Source organism: Manis pentadactyla, chromosome 15, assembly GCF_030020395.1.
Source record: "Manis pentadactyla isolate mManPen7 chromosome 15, mManPen7.hap1, whole genome shotgun sequence".
NCBI lineage: Eukaryota > Metazoa > Chordata > Mammalia > Pholidota > Manidae > Manis > Manis pentadactyla.
Window position 1 is genome coordinate 16,400,319 of NC_080033.1, and position 21,136 is coordinate 16,421,454.

At 41.5% G+C, this 21,136-nt stretch overlaps 1 protein-coding gene across 1 annotated transcript in view; it reads left to right on the plus strand.

Moving 5' to 3' along the window:
- Positions 1-21,136, plus strand: part of LOC130681127 (zinc finger protein 541-like) — a 58,878-nt gene that overhangs the window by 24,755 nt on the left and 12,987 nt on the right. Inside the window, exons 10-16 of the mRNA XM_057493375.1 lie at positions 10,312-10,375; positions 10,967-11,109; positions 14,013-14,076; positions 14,660-14,802; positions 15,179-15,279; positions 16,469-16,544; positions 17,093-17,181. Of these exons, the coding sequence (XP_057349358.1) occupies positions 10,312-10,375; positions 10,967-11,109; positions 14,013-14,076; positions 14,660-14,802; positions 15,179-15,279; positions 16,469-16,544; positions 17,093-17,181 (680 nt within the window). The remainder of the gene's footprint in view (positions 1-10,311; positions 10,376-10,966; positions 11,110-14,012; positions 14,077-14,659; positions 14,803-15,178; positions 15,280-16,468; positions 16,545-17,092; positions 17,182-21,136) is intronic.

The window sequence follows — 21,136 nt, forward strand, 5'->3', positions numbered from 1 at the left end:
GCCCAATTAGGCTTTGATCCTCTGTATAAACACAAACAGACCCTTTGCCTACACTTTTATATGCCCTTTATACCCTTGTGTAGAACTCGTTGGAGGTTACCACACAGGAACTGCCCTTTTTTTTTTTTTTTTTTTTGCTATCACTAATCTACACTTACATGACGAATATTATGTTTACTAGGCTCTCCCGTATACCAGGTCTCCCCTATAAACCCCTTTACAGTCACTGTCCATCAGCATAGCAAAATGTTGTAGAATCACTACTTGCCTTCTCTGTGTTGTACAGCCCTCCCTTTTCTCCTACCCCCCCATGCATGTTAATCTTAATACCCCCCTACTTCTCCCCCCCTTATCCCTCCCTACCCACCCATCCTCCCCAGTCCCTTTCCCTTTGGTACCTGTTAGTCCATTCTTGAGTTCTGTGATTCTGCTGCTGTTTTGTTCCTTCAGTTTTTCCTTTGTTCTTATATTCCACAGATAAGTGAAATCATTTGGTATTTCTCTTTCTCCGCTTGGCTTGTTTCACTGAGCATAATACCCTCCAGCTCCATCCATGTTGCTGCAAATGATTGGATTTGCCCTTTTCTTATAGCTGAGTAGTATTCCATTGTGTATATGTACCACATCTTCTTTATCCATTCATCTATTGATGGACATTTAGGTTGCTTCCAATTCTTGGCTATTGTAAATAGTGCTGCAATAAACATAGGGGTGCATCTGTCTTTCTCAAACTTGATTGCTGCATTCTTAGAGTAAATTCCTAGGAGTGCAATTCCTGGGTCAAATGGTAAGTCTGTTTTGAGCATTTTGATGTACCTCCATACTGCTTTCCACAATGGTTGAACTAACTTACATTCCCACCAGCAGTGTAGGAGGGTTCCCCTTTCTCCACAGCCTCGCCAACATTTGTTGTTGTTTGTCTTTTGGATGGCAGCCATCCTTACTGGTGTGAGGTGATACCTCATTGTAGTTTTAATTTGCATTTCTCTGATAATTAGCGATGTGGAGCATCTTTTCATGTGTCTGTTGGCCATCTGTATTTCTTTTTTGGAGAACTGTCTGTTCAGTTCCTCTGCCCATTTTTTAATTGGGTTATTTGTTTTTTGTTTGTTGAGGCGTGAGAGCTCCTTATATATTCTGGACGTCAAGCCTTTATCGGATGTGTCATTTTCAAATATATTCTCCCATACTGTAGGGATCCTTCTTGTTCTATTGATGGTGTCTTTTGCTGTACAGAAGCTTTTCAGCTTAATATAGTCCCACTTACTCATTTTTGCTGTTGTTTTCCTTGCCCGGGGAGATATGTTCAAGAAGAGGTCACTCATGTTTATGTCTAAGAGGTTTTCGCCTATGTTTTCTTCCAAGAGTTTAATGGTTTCATGGCTTACATTCAGGTCTTTGATCCATTTTGAGTTTACTTTTGTATATGGGGTTAGACAATGGTCCAGTTTCATTCTCCTACATGTAGCTGTCCAGTTTTGCCAGCACCACCTGTTGAAGAGACTGTCATTTCGCCATTGTATGTCCATGGCTCCTTTATCAAATATTAATTGACCATATATGTCTGGGTTAATGTCTGGATTCTCTAGTCTGTTCCATTGGTCTGTGGCTCTGCTCTTGTGCCAGTACCAAATTGTCTTGATTACTATGGCTTTATAGTAGAGCTTGAAGTTGGGGAGTGAGATCCCCCCTACTTTATTCTTCTTTCTCAGGATTGCTTTGGCTATTCGGGGTCTTTGGTGTTTCCATATGAATTTTTGAATTATTTGTTCCAGTTCATTGAAGAATGTTGCTGGTAGTTTCATAGGGATTGCATCAAATCTGTATATTGCTTTGGGCAGGATGGCCATTTTAACGATATTAATTCTTCCTAGCCACGAGCATGGGATGAGTTTCCATCTGTTAGTGTCCCCTTTAATTTCTCTTAAGAGTGACTTGTAGTTTTCAGAGTATAAGTCTTTCACTTCTTTGGTTAGGTTTATTCCTAGGTATTTTATTTTTTTTGATGCAATTGTGAATGGAGTTGTTTTCCTGATTTCTCTCTCTGTTGGTTCATTGTTAGTATATAGGAAAGCCACAGATTTCTGTGTGTTGATTTTGTATCCTGCAACTTTGCTGTATTCCGATATCAGTTCTAGTAGTTTTGGGGTGGAGTCTTTAGGGTTTTTTATGTACAGTATCATGTCATCTGCAAATAGTGACAGTTTAACTTCTTCTTTACCAATCTGGATTCCTTGTATTTCTTTATTTTGTCTGATTGCCGTGGCTAGGACCTCCAGTACTATGTTAAATAACAGTGGAGAGAGTGGGCATCCCTGTCTAGTTCCCGATCTCAGAGGAAATGCTTTCAGCTTCTCGCTGTTCAATATAATGTTGGCTGTGGGTTTATCATAGATGGCCTTTATTATGTTGAGGTACTTGCCCTCTATTCCCATTTTGCTGAGAGTTTTTAACATGAATGGATGTTGAACTTTGTCAAATGCTTTTTCAGCATCTATGGAGATGATCATGTGGTTTTTGTCTTTCTTTTTGTTGATGTGGTGGATGATGTTGATGGACTTTCGAATGTTGTACCATCCTTGCATCCCTGGAATGAATCCCACTTGGTCATGGTGTATGATCCTTTTGATGTATTTTTGAATTCGGTTTGCTAATATTTTGTTGAGTATTTTTGCATCTACGTTCATCAGGGATATTGGTCTGTAGTTTTCTTTTTTGGTGGGGTCTTTGCCTGGTTTTGGTATTAGGGTGATGTTAGCTTCATAGAATGAGTTTGGGAGTATCCCCTCCTCCTCTATTTTTTGGAAAACTTTAAGGAGAATGGGTATTATGTCTTCCCTGTATGTCTGATAAAATTCCGAGGTAAATCCATCTGGCCCGGGGGTTTTGTTCTTTGGTAGTTTTTTGATTACCTCTTCAATTTCGTTGCTGGTAATTGGTCTGTTTAGATTTTCTGTTTCTTCCTGGGTCAATCTTGGAAGGTTATATTTTTCTAGGAAGTTGTCCATTTCTCCTAGGTTTCCCAGCTTGTTAGCATATAGGTTTTCATAGTATTCTCCAATAATTCTTTGCATTTCCGTGGGGTCCGTCGTGATTTTTCCTTTCTCGTTTCTGATACTGTTGATTTGTGTTGACTCTCTTTTCTTCTTAATAAGTCTGGCTAGAGGCTTATCTATTTTGTTTATTTTCTCGAAGAACCAGCTCTTGGTTTCATTGATTTTTGCTATTGTTTTATTCTTCTCAATTTTATTTATTTCTTCTCTGATCTTTATTATGTCCCTCCTTCTGCTGACCTTAGGCCTCATCTGTTCTTCTTTTTCCAATTTCGATAATTGTGACATTAGACCATTCATTTGGGATTGCTCTTCCTTTTTTAAATATGCTTGGATTGCTATATACTTTCCTCTTAAGACTGCTTTTGCTGTGTCCCACAGAAGTTGGGGCTTAGTGTTGTTGTTGTCATTTGTTTCCATATATTGCTGGATCTCCATTTTGATTTGGTCATTGATCCATTGATTATTTAGGAGCGTGTTGTTAAGCCTCCATGTGTTCGTGAGCCTCTTTGCTTTCTTTGTACCGTTTATTTCTAGTTTTATGCCTTTGTGGTCTGAAAAGTTGGTTGGTAGGATTTCAATCTTTTGGAATTTTCTGAGGCTCTTTTTGTGGCCTAGTATGTGGTCTATTCTGGAGAATGTTCCATGTGCACTTGAGAAGAATGTATATCCCGCTGCTTTTGGATGTAGAGTTCTATAGATGTCTATTAGGTCCATCTGCTCTACTGTGTTGTTCAGTGCTTCCGTGTCCTTACTTATTTTCTGCCCAGTGGATCTATCCTTTGGGGTGAGTGGTGTGTTGAAGTCTCCTAGAATGAATGCATTGCAGTCTATATCCCCCTTTAGTTCTGTTAGTATTTGTTTCACATATGCTGGTGCTCCTGTGTTGGGTGCATATATATTTAGAATGGTTATATCCTCTTGTTTGACTGAGCCCTTTATCATTATGTAGTGTCCTTCTTTATCTCTTGTTACTTTCTTTGTTTTGAAGTCTATTTTGTCTGATATTAGTACTGCAACCCCTGCTTTCTTCTCACTGTTGTTTGCTTGAAATATGTTTTTCCATCCCTTGACTTTTAGTCTGTACATGTCTTTGGGTTTGAGGTGAGTTTCTTGTAAGCAGCATATAGATGGGTCTTGCTTTTTTATCCATTCTGTTACTCTGTGTCTTTTGATTGGTGCATTCAACCCATTAACATTTAGGGTGACTATTGAAAGATATGTACTTATTGCCATTGCAGGCTTTAAATTCGTGGTTACCAAAGGTTCAAGGTTAGCCTCTTTAGTATCTTACTGCCTAACTTAGCTCGCTTATTGAGCTGTTATATACACTGTCTGGAGATTCTTTTCTTCTCTCCCTTCTTGTTCCTCCTCCTCGATTCTTCATATGTTGGGTGTTTTGTGCTGTGCTCTTTCTAGGAGTGCTCCCATCTAGAGCAGTCCCTGTAAGATGTTCTGTAGAGGTGGTTTGTGGAAAGCAAATTCCCTCAGCTTTTGTTTGTCTGGGAATTGTTTAATCCCACCGTCATATTTGAATGATAGTCGTGCTGGATACAGTATCCTTGGTTGAAGGCCCTTCTGTTTCATTGTATTAAATATATCATGCCATTCTCTTCTGGCCTGTAGGGTTTCTGTTGAGAAATCTGACGTTAGCCTGATGGGTTTCCCTTTATAGGTGACCTTTTTCTCTCTAGCTGCCTTTAACACTCTTTCCTTGTCCTTGATCTTTGCCATTTTAATTATTATGTGTCTTGGTGTTGCCCTTCTTGGATCCTTTCTGTTGGGGGTTCTGTGTATTTCCGTGGTCTGTTTGATTACTTCCTCCCCCAGTGTGGGGAAGTTTTCAGCAATTATTTCTTCTAAGATACTTTCCATCTCTTTGCCTCTCTCTTCTTCTTCTGGGACCCCTATAATACGGATATTGCTCCTTTTAGATTGGTCACACAGTTCTCTTAATATTGTTTCATTCCTGGAGATCCTTTTGTCTCTCTCTATGTCAGCTTCTATGCGTTCCTGTTCTCTGATTTCAATTCCATCAATGGCCTCTTGCATTCTATCCATTCTGCTTATAAACCCTTCCAGAGTTTGTTTCATTTCTGCGATCTCCTTTCTGGCATCTGTGATCTCTTTCCGGACTTCATCCCATTTTTCTTGCGTATTTCTCTGCATCTCTGTCAGCATGTTTATGATTCTTATTTTGAATTCTTTTTCAGGAAGACTGGTTAGGTCTGTCTCCTTCTCTGGTGTTGTCTCTGTGATCTTTGTCTGCCTGTAGCTTTGCCTTTTCATGGTGATAGGAATAGTCTGCAGAACTGGGACGAGTGACGGCTGGAAGGACTTCCTTTCTTGTTGGTTTGTGGCCCTCCTCTCCTGGGAGAACAGCGGCCTCTAGTGGCTTGTGCTGCGCAGCTGCGCGCAGACAGGGTTTCTGCTTCCTGCCCGGCTGCTATGGAGTTAATCTCCGCTGTTGCTGTGGGCGTGGCCTGGCTCGGGCAGCTACTCCAAAATGGTGGAGTCGCGTTGGAGCAGGAGGTGCTGGGAGGCTATTTATCTCCGTAAGGGGCCTCCCTGCTCCCTGCAGCCCAGGGGTTAGGGTGCCCAGAGATCCCGGATTCCCTACCTCTGGATTAAGTGACCCGCCCTGCCCCTTTAAGACTTCCAAAAAGCACCCGCCAAAACAAAACAACGACCACAAAAAAAAAACAAGAAAAAAAATTTTTTTAACTAAAAAAAAAAAATTTTTAATAAAAAAAAAAAAAGGTGGTCGTTCGTTTTTCTTTATTCTCCGGTGCCAGCCTCAGGCCTCTGCTCACCGGTCTTTCTGCCCTGTTTCCCTAATATTGGGGTCCCTGTCCCTTTAAGACTTCCAAACAGCGCTCGCCAAAACAAAGCAGCAAAAAAGCAAAAAAAAAAAAAAATGGTCGCGCGCTTTTCTTATGTCCTCTGTCGCCCAGCCTCCAGTGCCTGCTCACTGTTCTTGCTGCCCTGTTTTCCCAGTATCGAGGGCCCTGCACTCTGGCCCGGATGGCTGGGGCTGGGTGTTCGGCAGCCCTGGGCTCCGTCTCCCTCCCGCTCTGCCTGCTCTTCTCCCGCCGGGAGCTGGGGGGAGGGGCGCTCGGCTCCCGCGGGGCCGGGGCTTGTATCTTACCCCCTTCGCGAGGCGCTGGGTTCTCTCAGGTGTGGATGTGGTCTGGATATTGTCCTGTGTCCTCTGGTCTTTATTCTAGGAAGGGTTGTCTTTGTTATATTTTCATAGATATATGCTGTTTTGGGAGGAGATTTCCGCTGCTCTACTCACGCCGCCATCTTCCGCCCCCGTGATCGGTCTTTGATCGATTTTAAGTTAACTTTTATATATTATGTGAGGTTGGAGTCTAAATTCATTCCTTTGTGTGTGGATATCAGTTGTTCCAGCACCGTTTGTTAAAGAGATTATTCTTTCCCCCATTGAGCTGGTGTGGCACCTTTGTGGAAATCAACTGACCATAGTGATTTTAGATTTTTCTTATTTTTCAATACAGACAGTTACAACTATAAGTTCCCTCAGAGCATTGCTTTAGCCATATTCCATAAGTCTTAGTATGTTATATTCTTCTTTCCATTTATCTCAAAGTATTCCCTAATTTCTCTTTTGATTTCTTCTTAAATACACTGATTATTGAGGAGTGTGTTGTTTTATTTCCACATATTTGTGAATTTTCCAAATTGTCTCCTTTTATTCATTTATAATGTAATTGTTTTGTAGTCAGAGAACATGCTTTGTATTAAGTTGTTCCTTTTAAATGTATTGAGACATGTTTTATGGCTAGAATATGTTCTGTCCTGAAGAATATCCTATGTGCGCATAAGAATATAGTCTACTGATGTTGGGTGGAACGCACCAAAAATATTCCTATGTCTTGTTTTATTCTGTGTGGTTGTCCTATCCGTTATTGCAAGTACTGAAATCTCCAACTATTGTTTTGAATTGTTTATTTCATACTCAGTTTTGTCAGTTTCTGCTTCATGTATTTTTGGACTATGTTTTTAGGTGCATATATGCTTATAATTGTCATATCTTCCTGATGGTGTGATTGTTTTTTCCATGAAGTGACTACAATTTTCTTTATCATCACTGCAATAATTTTATCATCATCTCTAGTTTTTTCTTTTAAAGCCTAATTAGCCTAATGTTAGTACCATTCTGCCTCTTTTATGGTTGTTTACTTGGTATATTTTTTCTGTACTTGTATTTTCAACCTGCTTGTGTTTTTTAAAATAAACCATGTCTCCTATAGATTATATTAGTTGGATCATACATTTTTAATCTAATTGATAAACTCTGCATTTTGATTGGCTTATTCAATCCAGTGTCACTTAATGTTACATTGTTATAGGGAGGTTTACATTTGCCATTATGCTTTTGATTGTATGTACCTTGCCTTTTTCTCCTTCTGTTCCTGTATTCTGGCTTTCTTTTATATTGTTTTCTATTGTAACATTTTAATTCCTTTAGTTTTTCATTTTTTTCTTAATCATTCCTCAGTGGTTGCTCTAGGACTTAAAACTACATCTTAACATTATCAGAATCTGTTCAGATATATAATAACTTACAGTGAAATATAGAAACATTACTCCTATACAGCTCTATTTCTCCTAACCCTTTTTCTCTTATTATGTATATATGTACTTTATATATATATTTCATTTTCTATGTGTGTGTGTGTATATACATACAAATCCAGCAATACATTGTTTAGTTCTTACATTATGCTATTTTGTATTATATAACAAAAACTGAGAGAATAAAGGAAAGCAAGCATTATTTATACAATTTGTTATGTAACATTTTTAGTTACCATTTCTCATCTTTTCATTTATTTATTTCTGTGGATTGGAGTTACTGTATGGAGTGTTATTTCTCTACTCCAATGCATCTCCCCTCTGTTGTGCTGTTGTTGTCATATATATGTTTATAAATTACAGGCCTATAACACTAATGTTTCATGCACTTACTTTTTAAGTCAAGAAAAGAAAAAATATGCAATTATGCTCCCTTTTATAATTACCTACATAAGTAGATTTACCAGTGTTTTGTATTTCTTTGGATTCAGGTTACTATCTAATGTATTTTTTTTCTTTCAGTCTGAAACTTCCTGTAGTATTTATTTTCACCGTGGAGGTCTAATTCACATGTCATACAATTCATCCCTTTAAAGTATACAATACAGCAGTGGTTGGTACATTGTCAGAGCTGTGCAACTGTTGTTACCATCAATTTCCAGATATTTTCATCATGTCCCAAGGAAGCCCTGTGCTCAGCATTCACTGTTGTCCCTCCCCTCCCGACCCTGTCCCCAGCCGTAGGTAACCACGAATCTACTTTCTGTCCTGTAGGCTTGGCTCTTCTGGACAATTCATGTAAGTGGAAATCATACGATCTGTGCTTCTTTGTATCTTCTTTCAGTTAGCATAAAAACGTAGGGTTTCATCCATGTTGTGTATATCAGAACTTCATTTCTTTTCATGCATGGCTGAATAATTCTCAACCTTTAATGTTCCTTATAAGACAGGTCTGCAAGTAACAAATTTCCTTGGTTTTTATTGACCTAAGGATGTCTTTTTTCACCTTCATTTTTGAAAGGTAATTTGCTGGATATAAGATTCTTGGTTGACAGTTTTTACTTCCAGCAATGAGATCATGTTGTCCCACTGCCTTCCAACTGCTATCATGTCCAATGAGAAGTCAGCTGTTAATCTTACTGGGGTGTACATGTATATCACGTTATTTTTCTCTTTTTGCTTTCAAGGTCCTTCTCTTTGGTTTTCAGTATTTTGCCTATGATGTGCCATATGGAGAGCTCTTTTGTTTATCCTACTTGGAGTTTATAGAGTTTCTTGGATGTATGTATTGTTTCTTCATCACATTTTGGGCATTTTCCGCCATGAAATACTTTAAATATTTTCCTGTTCCTTTCTCCACTCCTCCTTGTATTCCTATTACACGTGTTGCTGCACTTATTGATGCCCCACATTTCTCTGTGGCTCTTCGTTTTCCTTCACTTTTCTCTCTGTTCTTCAAAATCCATCATCTCCATGGATCTAGCTTTAAGTTGGCTGCTGGTTACCTCTGCCAGCTCAAATCTGCATTTTGGTTATTGTTCTTAACTCCAAGATTTCCATTTGGTTCGAAAAAAAACCAATTTCTACCTCTTAATAGTATTCTCTCTTTGATGAGCATTTTTCACTGTACCTTCCTTTAGCTCTTTAGGCATGAGAGCTGGGAGGAGAGGGATCCCCTGTGTCCCTGGCTGCACCTCCCTGGAGTAGAGCCCTCCAAGTAGAGCTTCTGATACACAGTGCATGGGGTTGGTAGGTAAGGGAACAAGTCATGGCTCAGATGCCACAAACTCACTATTCTTACCGACATTTACTCAGTTGTCCTGAATGAATATTTCTTAAAATGCTGTATACGTTTAGGATAACTTCTGTAGACTTTAACTGCTTTAAAAATAATTTTTACCAGTTAGTTTGTTGTTTTACAATTTGTCTTTCTAGAAGGACTAGTCCTCTTCCACATGATCTTTTTAACAATTTTTGTTGTGACAAGAAGAGTTAATGTAAGACCTACCGTCTAACAGATGTTTTAAGTATTCAATATAGTATAGTTGGCAGTGCCGTACAGCAGATCTCTAGAGTTTATTCATCTTCCTTAACTGAGACTTTACACTCCTTGCTTACTAACTCCCCATTTCCCACGACCCTAACCCTGGCCACCACCATTCCACCCTTTGGTTATATGGATTTGACTATTTTACATACCACCTGTTAAGTGCATTCATGCAGTATTTCTCTTTCTGTGACTGGCTTATTTCATTTAATGTTCTCAAGGGGTTCATCCATGTTGTTGCATATTGCAAAATTTCCTTTTTTCAAGGCTAAATAGTATTCCATTGTATGTATAAACCACATATTCTTTACCCATTCATATGTCGATGGGCATCTTGGGAGTTCCACATCTTAGCTATTGCGAATCACGTCGCAGTGAACATGGGAGTGCAGGTGTGTCTTTGAGAGGCTGATTTCGATCATTTTTGGTCAATATCGACAAGTGGGGTTGCTGGATCATATGGTAGTTCTACTGTTAGTGTTCTGAGGGACCTCCCAACATTGCAAGCTTGTAAACCCTACTTTCAACTGCTCTACAAAAGCAGGTAGAAGGGGACCTTGCATCCCTTCCAGTCAGTGTTCTTGAAGCTTTCTGTTGCGTGTTTTCTAGATCAAGTGGATGACTCTTCTGGGAGACATGTTATTAAGGATGACACCAAGCTCCACATTCGAATGTGAGTTTGAACAGACTTAGAACCTGGGGGTCCTACCAAAGTGGGGATATTTTTACCCTCCTTGTGTTCCCCCACAGCTCCTTCCTCACAGGGGCGTTAGCTCCTCTCTGGGAGAGAAGTGGTAGATTTCTCTGGGGGTATGTGGTAAGTTCCTCCAATATTCCTTCTATCAGGGCATCCCATAGTTGGGCCTACGGGGACAAATGCCCAGGACCCTGGGGTTATAGGTAGAATTCGTGATGGCACATGTGAGGCTTGCGTATCCATGGAATGTGACTAGAGGGATGTAGCCATGGATGTAGAAGCATGCCAGGCATCAGCATACACCTCCCCTGTCCTGGACCCCACGAGGGGTACCTGAGGGAGAAACCTGGTGACAAAGAAAATTGGAGGAAGGGAGTGTAGCTGGACAGTATCTAGAACACTTGTCCATGTCTGTCCAGGGTGACGAATACTCAGCAGATGCATCTGGGAGATGACAGACGTTTCCACAGAGCAGGGTTGTGGCCTGAGAGCAGGGCACGTCACACATCTCTGTCTTATTTCCCATCTTAGTCACATGTGTATGTCTCGTGTGTGGCCTCATTTCAGACGCATCAGGAGAGGAAACAAGTTTCAGGCCGAGATCCCGGAGCTCCAGGAGCGCCCTATGGTCGAGACCATTGAACATGGAGCTTCTCTGGTCTGGAAGCCATCGGACGGTGTGATGAGCAATCCAGAAACACAGGATAGAGGTGGCTGATACATGGGGTCCAAATTCCCAAGGGTACCCCCCTTCCTTCATCTCCAAAGAGTTCCTCCTCCCAGTTCTCACCTGGACCAAGAAGCAGTATCCCTGGGTCGGGTAGCAGGCTGTAGGACCGGGACTTCTCCTCCCGCCCTCCATTCTTCTCATGCAGTAACCATCCAGGTCATCCTGAGCAGGTCCCCGGATCAGGGTTTCTGCCCTTTCTCCCTGTCCTTCCTGTCACTTACAGTGAAATACGGAAACATTACTCCTATACAGCTCTATTTCTCCGAACCCTCTTGCTCTTATTATTCATATATGTACTTTATATATGTATGTTTATGTGAGTGTGTGTGTATATAAACCCAGAAAAACATCAATTCTTATATTATACGATTTTGTTTTATGTAACAAAAACTGAGAGAATAAGGGAATGCAAGCATTATTTATACAGTTTGTTATATAACATTCTTCGTTACGGTTTCTCTTGTCTTCATTTATTCCTGTGGATTTGAGTTACTGTATGGATTGCTATTTCTTTACTCCAATGCATCTCCCCTTTGTTGTGCTGTTGTTGTCGTATATATCTTTATAAATTACAGGCCTATAACAGTAGTGTTTTATGCAATTACTTTTTAGTTCAATTAAGAAAAGAGAAAAAGTATGCATTTAGACTGACTTTTATAATTACCTATATAAGTATATTTACCAGTGTTTTCTGTTTCTTTGTTTGGATTCAGATTACTATCTCATGTCATTTTCTCTTTCAGTCTGAAGAACTTCCTGTATTATTTATTTTCATTGTGGAGGTGTAATTCACATGTCATACAATTCATCCCCTTAAAATAAACTATAGAGTGTTAGTTGGTATTTCAGAGAGCTGTGTGTGCAACCGTTGCTACCATCAATTTTTGCATATTTTCATCATGCCCAAGGGAGCCCTGTACTCAGCAGTCACTGTTGTCCCTCCCCTCTTGACCCTGTCCCCAGCTGTAGGGAACCATGAATCTACTTTCTGTCCTGTAGGCTCGGCTCTTCTGGACATTTCGTATAAGTGGGAATCGTACAATGTGTGGTTCTTTGTGTTTTCTTCCAGTTAGCATGAAAACTTAGGGTTTCACCCATATTGTGTATATCAGAACTTCGTTTCTTTTCATGGCTGAATAATTCTCTCCCTTTAATGTTCCTTGTAAGATATGTCTGCTAGCAACAAATTACCTCAGTTTTTATTTACCTAAGGATGTCTTTTTTTCTCCTTCATTTGTGGAAGGTAATTTCCTGTATATAAGATTCTTGGTTGAGTTTTTACTTCTAGCAATGAGATCATGTTGTCCCACTGCCTTCCCACTGCTATCATGTCCGATGAGAAGTCAGCTGTTGATCTTACTGGAGTGTACGTGTATATCACGTTATTTTTCTCTTTTTGTTTTCAAGCTCTTTATCTTTGGCTTTCAGTATTTTGACTATGATGTGCCCAGATGGAGAGCTTTTTGTGTTTATGCTACTTGGAGTTTATAGAGTTTCTTGGATGTATGTATTGTTTTTTCGACACATTTTGCGCATTTTCTGCCTTTAAATACTTTAAATATTTTTCTGTTGTTTCTCCACTCCTCCTTGTATTCCCATTGCACGTGTTGCTGCACTTATTGATGCCCCACATTTCTCTGTGGCTCTTCGTTTTCCTTCATTCATTTATTTTTCTCTCTGTTCTTCAAAATCCATAATCTCCATGGATCTAGCTTTAAGTTGGCTGCTGGTTACCTCCGCCAGCTCAAATCTACATTTTGGTTATTGTTCTTAACTCTAAGATTTCCATTTGGTTCTTAAAAAAAACAGTTTCTACCTCTTAATAGTATTCTCTCTTTGATGAGCATTTTTCATTGTACCTTCGTTTAGCTCTTTAGGCATGAGAGCTGGGAGGAGAGGGACCCCCTGTGTCCCTGGCTGCACCTCCCTGGAGTAGAGCCCTCCAAGTAGAGCTTCTGATACACAGTGCATGGGGTTGGTAGGTAAGGGAACAAGTCATGGCTCAGATGCCACAAACTCACTATTCTTACCGACATTTACTCAGTTGTCCTGAATGAATATTTCTTAAAATGCTGTATACGTTTAGGATAACTTCTAGAGATGTTAAGTACTTTAAAAATAATTTTTACCAGTTAATTTGTTGTTTTACTCTTTGTCTTTTCAGAAGTCCTCATCCTCTTCCACATGATTTTTTAAAGAATTTTTGTTGTGAAGAAAATAGTTAACATAAGACGTACCGTGTAAGAAATGTTTTAAGTGCAATATAGTGTTGTCTGCAGTGCCGTACAGCAGATCTCTAGACTTTATTCATCTTGCTTAACTGAGACTTTACATTCATTGCTTAGTAACTCCCCATTTCCCACTACCCTAACCCCTGGCCCCCACCATTCCACCCTTTGGTTATATGAATTTGAGTATTTTAGATACTACATGTCTAAGTGCATTCATGCAGTGTTTCTCTTTCTGTGACTGGCTTATTTCATTTAATGTCCTCGAGGGTTTCATCCATGTTGTTGCATATTCCAAAATTTCTTTTTAAGGCTAAATAGGATTCCATTGTGTGTATAAATCACGTAATCTTTTCCCATTCATATGTCGATGGGCATCTTGTTTGTTTCCACATCTTAGCTATTGTGAATCTCGTTGCAGTGACCATCGGAGTGCAGGTGTCTCTTTGCGAGCCTGATTTCAGTCCTTCTGAGTCAATACCCACAAGTGGGGTTGCTGGATCATACGGTAGTTCTATTGTTAGTGTTCTGAAGGATCTCCCTGCCTTGCAATCTTGGAAACCCTCCTTTCAGGTGCTCTACAAAGGCAGGCAAAAGGGGCCCCTGCGTCACTTATAGTCAGTGTTCTTGAAGCTTTCTGTTGCGCGTTTTCTAGATCAAGTGGATGACTGTTTTGGCATCTGTGCAATCGAGGATGACACCAAGCCCAGCATTAGACCGTGAGTTGGAACAGACTTAGAACCTGCGGGTCCTACCAACGTGGGGATATTTTTACCCTCCTTGTGTTCCCCCAGAGCTCCTTCCTCACAGAGGGGTTAGCTACTCTGTGGGAGAGAAGTGGTAGATTTCTCTGGGTGTATGTGGGAAGTGCCTACCATATTCCTTCTATCTGGGCATCCCATATTTGGGCCCACTGGGACAAGTGCCCAGGCCCCTTGGGATCTAGGTGAAATTGGTGATGGCACATGTGAGACTTGAGTATCCATAAAATGTGTCTAGATGGATATGGCCATGGATGTAGAAGCATGCCAGGCATCAGCATACACCTCCCCTGTCCTGGACCCCTAGAGGGGCACCTGAGGGAGAAACCTGGTGATAAAATTGGAGGAAGGGAGTGTAGCTGGACAGTATCTAGAACACTTGTCCATGTCTGTCCGGGGTGACGAATACTCAGCAGATGCATCTGGGAGATGACAGGTTTCCACAGAGCAGGGTTGTGGCCTGAGAGCAGGTCACGTCACACATCTCCGTCTTAGTTCCCATCTTAGTCACATGTGTGTCTCGTGTGTGGCCTAATTTCAGACACATCAGGATAGGAGGCGAGTTTCAGGCCGAGATCCCGGAGCTCCTGGAGCGCCCTCCTGATGAGACCGGTGAAGATGGAGCTTCTCTCGTCTGGAAGCCATGGGATGATATGACGAGCAATCCAGAAACACAGGATAGAGGTGGCTGAGACATGGGGGCCAAATTCCCAAGGGTACCCCTCCTTCCCTCATCTCCAAGGAGTTCCTCCTCCCAGTTCTCACCTGGACCAAGAAGCAGTATCCCTGGGTGGGGCAGCAGGCTGTGGGACCAGGACTTCTCCTCCCGCCCCCCATTCTCCTCATGCAGTAACCAGCCAGGCCATCCTGAGCAGGTGCGTGGAGCAGGGTTTCTGCCCTTCCTCCCTGTCCTTCCCTTTGCCTGCTTTTCAGGGAGCTGTGAGGGAGACAGGGACACGGAGCCCCTCTCTGTGCTTTTGGGGACGTCTCCTCCCGGCATTCACTGAGTCCCTGTGTCTCCCCTTTCTCATACTCTTCTGGGGACATTTGCTGGGAACAGTTACTGAGCTCTGCAAGATGGCGTCCAGTGCAATGCCAGGAGGGGGCACCAACCTGGAGCTTGCTCTGCACTGCCTGCACGAGGCCCAGGGCGACGTCCCGGTGAGCTGGAGGCAGGGGCAGGCTTGGCGGATCCCTGGGAAGCCCCTGCTCTCCTGAGGCTGGGGATCTGGTGCATGTAATGTGCCATCTGCGGCTTTGCGGCTCATGAAAACTAAAGAAAGGCCACCCATCCTTCTCCCCAGTGGCTGTGGGGTTGATGTCGTTGTCAGTTGTAGGGCAAATGTGCAGATGGGGCCCAGTTAGTCAGTTATTTACCTTGGGCAGCAGCAGAGCACGAGGTTCCTCCGAGATCGCAGGGGCAGGGGGAGTGGAGCCCAGTGGACTGACTCAGGTCCTGTACTGGTCTGGTTTATCGATGGAGCTTTACCTTTTTTATTAAAAACCCATGTACGAAAACCCCTGATGCAACAAAAATATCTGCTTCCTCCAAGGACCTGCTTCACAATCCTGAAGTTTAGAAAATAAAAGTGCAACTCTGAGTAGTGGAAAGGGGGGTCATGTCACCCAAGTTAGGGCCCCAGGAGTCAGTATTGCCAATTGTAGTTTTCCTCAAGTTACAAGGTAGAGGCTGCCACATAGTGGGTTCTCAGCAGAGTAACCAGCACATGTGTGTTTGCCCTCATGAGTGTTGTGGCCCTTTGGCAGGGCTGGCTTTGGGGCCCCCCTCGGTCTAATGCTCTGCTTCCACTATTTTTGAAATTAACAAATTTTCAAAAAGCCTGCATTTTCATTTTGCACTGGGCCCTGCAAGTTCCGTGGCCAGTCCTGATCGGGTTGACACTGTTGAGCAAGACAAAATCCTTCTCCGTGGGGATTGCATTTTAATTTTAGGACCATCAAAGGGAAATCTGTTTTTAAAAGTTGTTAGTGATTAGTTCTATGAAGAAAATAAACTGGGGCGTAGCACAGGTAGGGCTCCTACAAATGCCAGTCCTTGACGAAGGAAGGAGCTGGCACAAGAATAAATCCGCACACTGCTTCCTTCGTCAAGAAAACCCTACTATGAGAAAAACACCAGCTGCACACAGTATGCATAGTGACGGAGCCGGTACGTCCACATGCAGTTTGCAGGCCGCGGCCAGTCCACGGCCCCACCATGCTCTGAGTAGGAGCAAGGGAGGCTTTAGGGAGGCCTGTAAGTGTTTCTCAAATGAATGAAAGGATGAAGGCAGGCCTCCACCTCACATTCCCTCCCTCAGAAAGTAGCCTGCTTTCCTTCCTGCTCCAGGTGGCCCTAGAGACCCTGTTACACGGAGGACCCCAGAAGCCGCTGACTCACCCTCTTGCCAACTATCACTACGCAGGTACTGGAGCGAGGCTGCGGGGGTGGGTGTGCCCGGCTAGTACCCAGGAACCAATCAGTCTCGGCGGCAGGCTCTGCTTGTGCCTCTGGGCGTTCTCTTGGAGCTCTCCTCCTGCCTTTCCAGAAGGGCCTTTCCTCTCCAAGGGACCTCAGTGGGTGCCTGTCTCTCCTGAATGGGTCCTCCCTTCCCCCTTCCAGTGGTTCCCTCACCGTCTGTGCCCAGCCAGGAAAGGGATCCCCTGGCCAGGGAGAGGTGTAGGCAGGCTCAGATTCAGTAGCTGAGCACCCCAACCTGGGAGTCAGGCAACTGGGGGTTGCTGCCTCCCGTTGGCAAGTCTGTTAACCAGTGGAAGCCTTGATATTGCATCTGTAAAGTGGGGATAGTACTGATCCCAACCTGCTGAGGTTTTTCTAAGGATTGTATGAGACAAAACAGAATTCTTGGCACATACTTGGTACTCGATAATGACAGCTTTAAAAGGGGCAGGCTGCATTTCCGCCATGGCTATGGCCGCAGAACTGTCCTTTTCCCTCCTGTTTCTCTGATAGGTTCAGACGTCTGGACCTCCCAGGAGAAGATTCTGTTTAATAAGGCATTTCAGGCTCACAAGAAGAACTTCCACTTGATACACAAGATGGTAAGGTGTACATGGGTGGGCTGGTGTAGACAAGGCCTCAACTCACACCGCTGAGCCGAGCTAGAGCTGGAGGGCCTATCGGGGTGACACGCTGTTCACACTGTAAACAGTTGGTAATTTTAAAAAGCCACTGATGTGAACAACTCCAGACAGTACAGAAATGCCATCACATGCTCAAAGCCCTCCACACCCATCCCCGTCGTCCTACTTCTGAATGATGACCTCTGACTTTGGCTGGGCACCTCAGGCATTTCTTTCCCTGTACAGATCTTACGTGCATATACGCATGTATTTAGAAAAGGATGCGATCATACTACACTTCATGTCTGCTGATGTTTTTTGTTCTTTTAACTTGATAAACACAAAACTGCACGTAACAAAAATGTACTATTTCATGTTTTGACATATTTATACCTGCAAAACCATCACCATAGTCAAGATAATAAACACATTCATCACCCCCAAAAGTTTCCTCCTCCCCTTGGTAAATTCCTTTTTCCTACCACCCCTGTCCCTCCCTAATCACCTCCTTATCTTCTTTCTGTCACTCTAAATTAGTTTGCATTTTCCAGAGTTTTCTATCTGTCCTGCAGCATGTGCACTGCTTGTCTGCCTTGTGTGTCTTCTTACACTCAGCATCATTATTTTGAGGTTCATCCATCTTATTGTGTGGACCCTTTTTCTTGCTGCGGAGTATTCCATTGTGTGGACGTAACAGTTCATTTAATCATTCACCTATTGAGGGACATCTGTGTGGTTTCCAAGTTATCTGCAATTATAAATAAAGCTTCTGTGAACATTCACATTCAAATCTCTACATGAACAAGTACTGTTGGTGGGGGGTAGGGCAGCAAATACTTAGGAAAGGAATGAGTGGCTCACATGGTAGGTGTACATTTAACTTTTCAAGAAAGTGCCAAACTTACACAAAGGGGCTGTACCATTTCACATTCCCACCGGCAGGTACAAGAGTTCCAGTTGCTCCACAACATCTCCAGCACTTGATATGGTCGGTTTTTAAAATTGTAGCCATTCTAATGAGTATGCAGAGGTATCTCACTGCATTTCCCCCTGACTGATGTTGCTGAACAACTTTTCATGTGCTTGTTTGCTATCTGTGAGCCTTCTTTGGTGTCTGTTTGCTTCTTTGCCTTTGTTTTCACTGGGATGTTTGTGTTTTTATTGAGTTGTAGGAGTTCATTATTTGTTCTGGGCACAAGTTTTTTATCCAGATTTATGCTTTGCAGGTATTTTCTCCCAATCTGTAGCTTTTTAGTCTTTTAACAGTGTCTTTTGAAGAAAGTTTTAAATTTTAATTAAATTCTATTGATTAATTTTTCTTTCATGGACCATGATTTTGGTGTTGTATCTAAGAAATCTTTGCCTAACCCAAAGTCACAGAGCTTTTCCTCTATGTCTTCTTTGAGAAGCTTTATAGTGTTAGGCTTTACATTTAGATGTACGGTCCTTTCGGGGTTAGTTTTTGTATGTAGAGCATGGTATGGATTGCAGTTCCATCTTTTCCTGTGGATATTTAGTTGTTCCAGTGCCTTTTGTTGAAGAGGCCATATTTTCTGCACTCAGCTGCCTTTGTACCATGTCAGATAGCAGTTGGCTGTATATGTATGGGTTCTTTTTATATGTATTGTTGGATTCTATTTGTTAAAACTGTCTCTGGAATTTCCCCCGTGTCCATGGTGGGTACTGGCCTGTAGCTGTCTCTCCTGCGGTGCGTTTATCTGGCTTTGGGATGGGGGTAGCGCTGACCTTGTAGAATGAGTTCAGAAGTGTTCCCTCCACTTCAATTTTTTTTGGGAAGAGTTTGTTTAGAATTGGATTACTTCTTCCTTCTGTAAATATTTGGGCCTGCAGCTTTCTTTGTGAGGAGGTTTTGAAGTGCAAAGTCAACTTATTTAATAGATATATGGCTACTCAGGTTATCAATGTCCTTTTTAGTGAACCTTGGTAGTTTTTATCTTTCAAGGACTTTTGTACATTTCTTCTAAGTTGTCTGATGTATTAGCATAAAGTTGTTTATTATATTCTTATATTCTCCTTTTTGAATTTATGGACTATAGTGATAGCCCCTCTCTCATTCCTGGTATCGGTAATATATCTTTTTATTCTGATATGACTAAAGGCTTATCAATTTTACTGATTTTCTCAAAAAACCAGTTTTGGCTTCCTGGTTTTTCTCTATTTGGTTTATTTATTCTACAGTTTCTTCTGTTTGCTTTGTGTTTAAATTGCTCTTCTTTTACTCGTTTCTGAAAATGGAAGCTGAGCCTCTTGATTACAGACCTTTCTTCTTCCCAAACATGGGTTTGTAGTGCTGTAAGTTTCCCTCAAAGTACTTCTTTGATAAGTTTTCTTATTTTGGGTTTTCATTTTTATTCAATTCAAAATACTTTTTCATCTCCCTTTTGATTTATTTTTTGAAGTATGAATATTTAGAAGTGTGTTAGTCTCCAAATATTTGAGGATTTTGCATAGTTCTTCAGTTAACTGATTTTTCAGTTAATGCCATTGTGACCAGAGAGATGCTTTGCATGACTTGAATGCTTTTAAATTTATTGACCCTTTTTTTTTTTTAATAATTATTTTTTATTGAAGGGTAGTTGACACACAGTATTACATTACATGAGTTTCAAGTGTACAACACAGTGGTAGAACATTTATATACATAATTCTAGGTTCCAGCTATCACCCTACCAGGCTGTTACAATATCTTGACTATATTCCTTATGCTATACATTACCTCCCGGTTACTAATTTATTTTACCATTGGAAGTCTGTCCTTCTTTTTTTTTTTTTTTTTTTTGTGAGGGCATCTCTCATATTTATTGATCAAATGGTTGTTAACAACAATAAAATTCTGTATAGGGGAGTCAATGCTCAATGCACAATCATTAATCCATCCCAAGCCTAATTTTCGTCAGTCTCCAATCTTCTGAGGCATAACAAACAAGTTCTTACATGGAGAACAAATTCTTACATAGTGAATAAGTTACATAGTGAACAGTACAAGGGCAGTCATCACAGAAACTTTCGGTTTTGCTCATGCATTATGAACTATAAACAGTTCAAATATGAATACTCATTTGATTTTTATACTTAATTTATATGTGGATACCACATTTCTCTCTTTATTATTATTATTTTTAATGAAATGCTGAAGTGGTAGGTAGATACAAGATAAAGGTAGAAAATATAGTTTAGTGTTGTAAGAGAGCAAATGTAGATGATCAGGTGTGTGCCTGTAGACTATGTGTTAATCCAAGCTAGACCAGGGCAATAAAACATCCACGTATGCAGAAGATTTCTCTCAGAACGGGGGGGTGAGGTTCTAAGCCTCACCTCTGTTGATCCCCAATTTCTCACCTGATGGCCCCCCTGCGACTGTGCCTGTCTTAGGTTGTTCCTCCCTTGAGGAATCTTACCCGTCTCTGGCTAACCAGTCATCTTCCGGGGCCATACAGGGAAATGTGAAGTTGGTAAGTGAGAGAGAAGCCTTATTGTTTGAAAAAGTTAGCTTTTTACTTCTTTGCATATTTATGCCCTGTGGCTTCTATGCCCAGCATTTGTCTTGAGGTATCTTTACCACTTGGAAGAATTATGATACTCGGTAAATTTGATATGAGGCACGAATTCTATTTAAGGGTTGTAATTAGGAAGGAAGAAGAAAAGCTATAGAAGTAGCAGGCGGAAGAAAACATGGGAAGATTGATTATTTCTTTGATATATCTTCTTGTAGAGTAACTTCAGCATGTATAGGTTTTAAGCTACTACTTAAATTGCACACACACATTAACATAATAGGAGTATAGTTACATAACCAAAGCATATCTGTAATTACCAGCCATCTGCAGTGAAACCAAGAAAACCAGTTAGGCACCTTAGGCATTTGTGAAAACTTATCTATGATATGGTGGATATTGTCCAAATGAACTTGAAC